This window comes from Nematolebias whitei, chromosome 8 (assembly GCF_014905685.2).
Source record: "Nematolebias whitei isolate Nwh7 chromosome 8, NemWhi1, whole genome shotgun sequence".
Classification (NCBI taxonomy): Eukaryota; Metazoa; Chordata; class Actinopteri; order Cyprinodontiformes; family Rivulidae; genus Nematolebias; species Nematolebias whitei.
In genome coordinates, this window is record NC_056505.1 from 12055701 (window position 1) to 12057934 (window position 2234).

At 38.0% G+C, this 2234-nt stretch overlaps 1 protein-coding gene across 1 annotated transcript in view; it reads left to right on the forward strand.

Moving 5' to 3' along the window:
- Nucleotides 1-2146: 2146 nt before the first annotated feature.
- Nucleotides 2147-2234, forward strand: part of LOC119413229 (calsenilin) — a 10852-nt gene continuing 10764 nt past the window's right edge. The window contains exon 1 of the mRNA XM_037680261.1: nucleotides 2147-2201. Within this exon, the coding sequence (XP_037536189.1) occupies nucleotides 2147-2201 (55 nt within the window). The remainder of the gene's footprint in view (nucleotides 2202-2234) is intronic.

The window sequence follows — 2234 nt, forward strand, 5'->3', positions numbered from 1 at the left end:
GAAAACTGTTTTCATTGGCTTTTGAGCAATCAAGATGGCATTTAGTTGTATTGGTGCTTTTATAGACAAAATAAGATTAAAACTTAAAAAGTAAAGCAAGAACTTAATGACTGGTTCATTTGCACTTATCTTGTACATATTTATATTTATTTATTTATATATTTATTCATTTATTGATATTTGGGAGGCAGGATAGTACAGTTGGTCAAGCTGCTGCCTCACAGTGAGAAGGTTGCTGGATCAAATCCTGGCTGGGGACCTTTCTGGGTGGAGTTTGCATGTTCTCTCCGTACATGCGTGGGGTTTCTCCGGGTACTCCGGTTTCCTCCCACAGACCAAAAACATGCACATTAGGCTGACTGGTACCGGTAGCTCTAAATGAGTGGTACCCAACCCTGGTCCTTGAGGAACACCATCCTGCATGTTTTAGCTGTTTCCCTGCTTTCACATGCCCAATTTGAAGGATTTATTGATTAACAGGCTTTGGCAGAACTTGAGGAAGTAATTAAATCACTGAATTGCATGTGTTGAAGCAGGGAAACAGCTAAAATATGCAGGGTGGTGTTCCTCAGGGACTAGAGTTGGGAACCACTGCATTTGTCCCTAGGTGTGAGTGAGATGGTTGTCTCTTTTGTCTCTATGTGTCCCTGTGATGGACTGGAGACCAATCCAGTGTGTCCCCCACCTCTCGCACAGTCATGGGCACCAGTGGCCCCTGCAACCCAAAAAGGAAGAAGTGGGTAAAGATAATGGATGGATGACTAGATGAATGATATTTTAACACTAGAAACACAAGTTTCTGTCAGTAATGTTCGAGGGGGGAAAGTTTCTGTCAGATTTTGGATGTTACAAATAGCCATGACAACCTTTATTAAAATGTTATGAGAGATTTTGAGAGACACTTAGTCTGTCTCTGTTCACAGAAACTCAGCATTCATCTCAACTTCAAGCAGTAAAAGTACATTAAAATGCCATTACTGCCACAGTTTCCCCAAAAACTAGAAAATTTTGTTACTTATGCAATTAAACAAAACAGCCTTGTGACAAACACTGTAGCTGTCAGCTGACAACACTTTACGGGAAATAACTTAGAAACAAAAGTATTAGCAGTTGATACTCCAGCAGGGCTGTTTATGGGAGGGATAACAAGATGACAGTCATTATGGTGGCTTCAGCATCAGTTAAACTGAGACACTGAGTCAGAAAAGTTGCTCATAGCAACAAAATGAACCAAATCCCATGTTTGAATTCATGAGCTTCTGCAAAATTGTGTTTAGTTTTTCCAAATGTCATGGAAGACAAACACTTGTACAATAATACGTTATGTATGACATTTGAGCCATTTCCACGTGTCCGCACAATAAAGCTACGTAAGACAACAAAAGTCTGTCATTACAAGTTGGGTTTCTGTGAGAAAGTCTTTGAGAGCTCTGTCATAAGTAAAGGATTTGGAGGCAGAACCTTATTTTGTTTGCGTAAATGGGAATTTATTAAAAACTTCTAGTTGTCTATTAAAAAAAAAATCCTGTCTGAAAGCTTTGATCCGAAAAACCCCCATATTACGTTGGAGAAATGTCCATTATGTTTCAGGTAAAGATGAATGGTTCAGGTTGAGTCTTGTTTAAGCATTCCTTTCCAAGAATAGCAGGTGATAAAACGGAAAACATCACTTCTCCGGAAAGTCTGAAGAGCTTCTCCAAACAAAACACTGACTGTTTGAAACAACAATGACGTAACTAAATAACAAACAAAAAAAAAATACTGTTTCACGTTAGTTTAAATCCCAATAATTTACTATACTTTAACTGATTCACAATAAACTACTGCATTACAAAACTGTATATTCATGAAAAGCATCCAGAATCAGAATCAGAATCAGAATGCCTTTATTGTCATTATCAGAGTCAGAGTCAGAGTCAGAGTTTCTTTATTGTCATTCGCACCTCATGTGGTACATGTGGTGGAGCGAAATTATGTACACAAGGTCCCAGTTACATCCAACAATAAAATGTATAAGAAAAACAGTAATAACATCTAAGATATGAACTAAGAAAAACATCAACTAAATATACACTAAGCACTCATAACATAAAACATTGAACATCAGCACAAACATGAACATGAGTCTGTGAGCAGATGTGCACGCATGAACACATCAACATTGAAACAGATCAGCAGCAACATGAAACAGATCAGCAGCAACATGATATGGTTTTTCACAGTGATTATTCTAG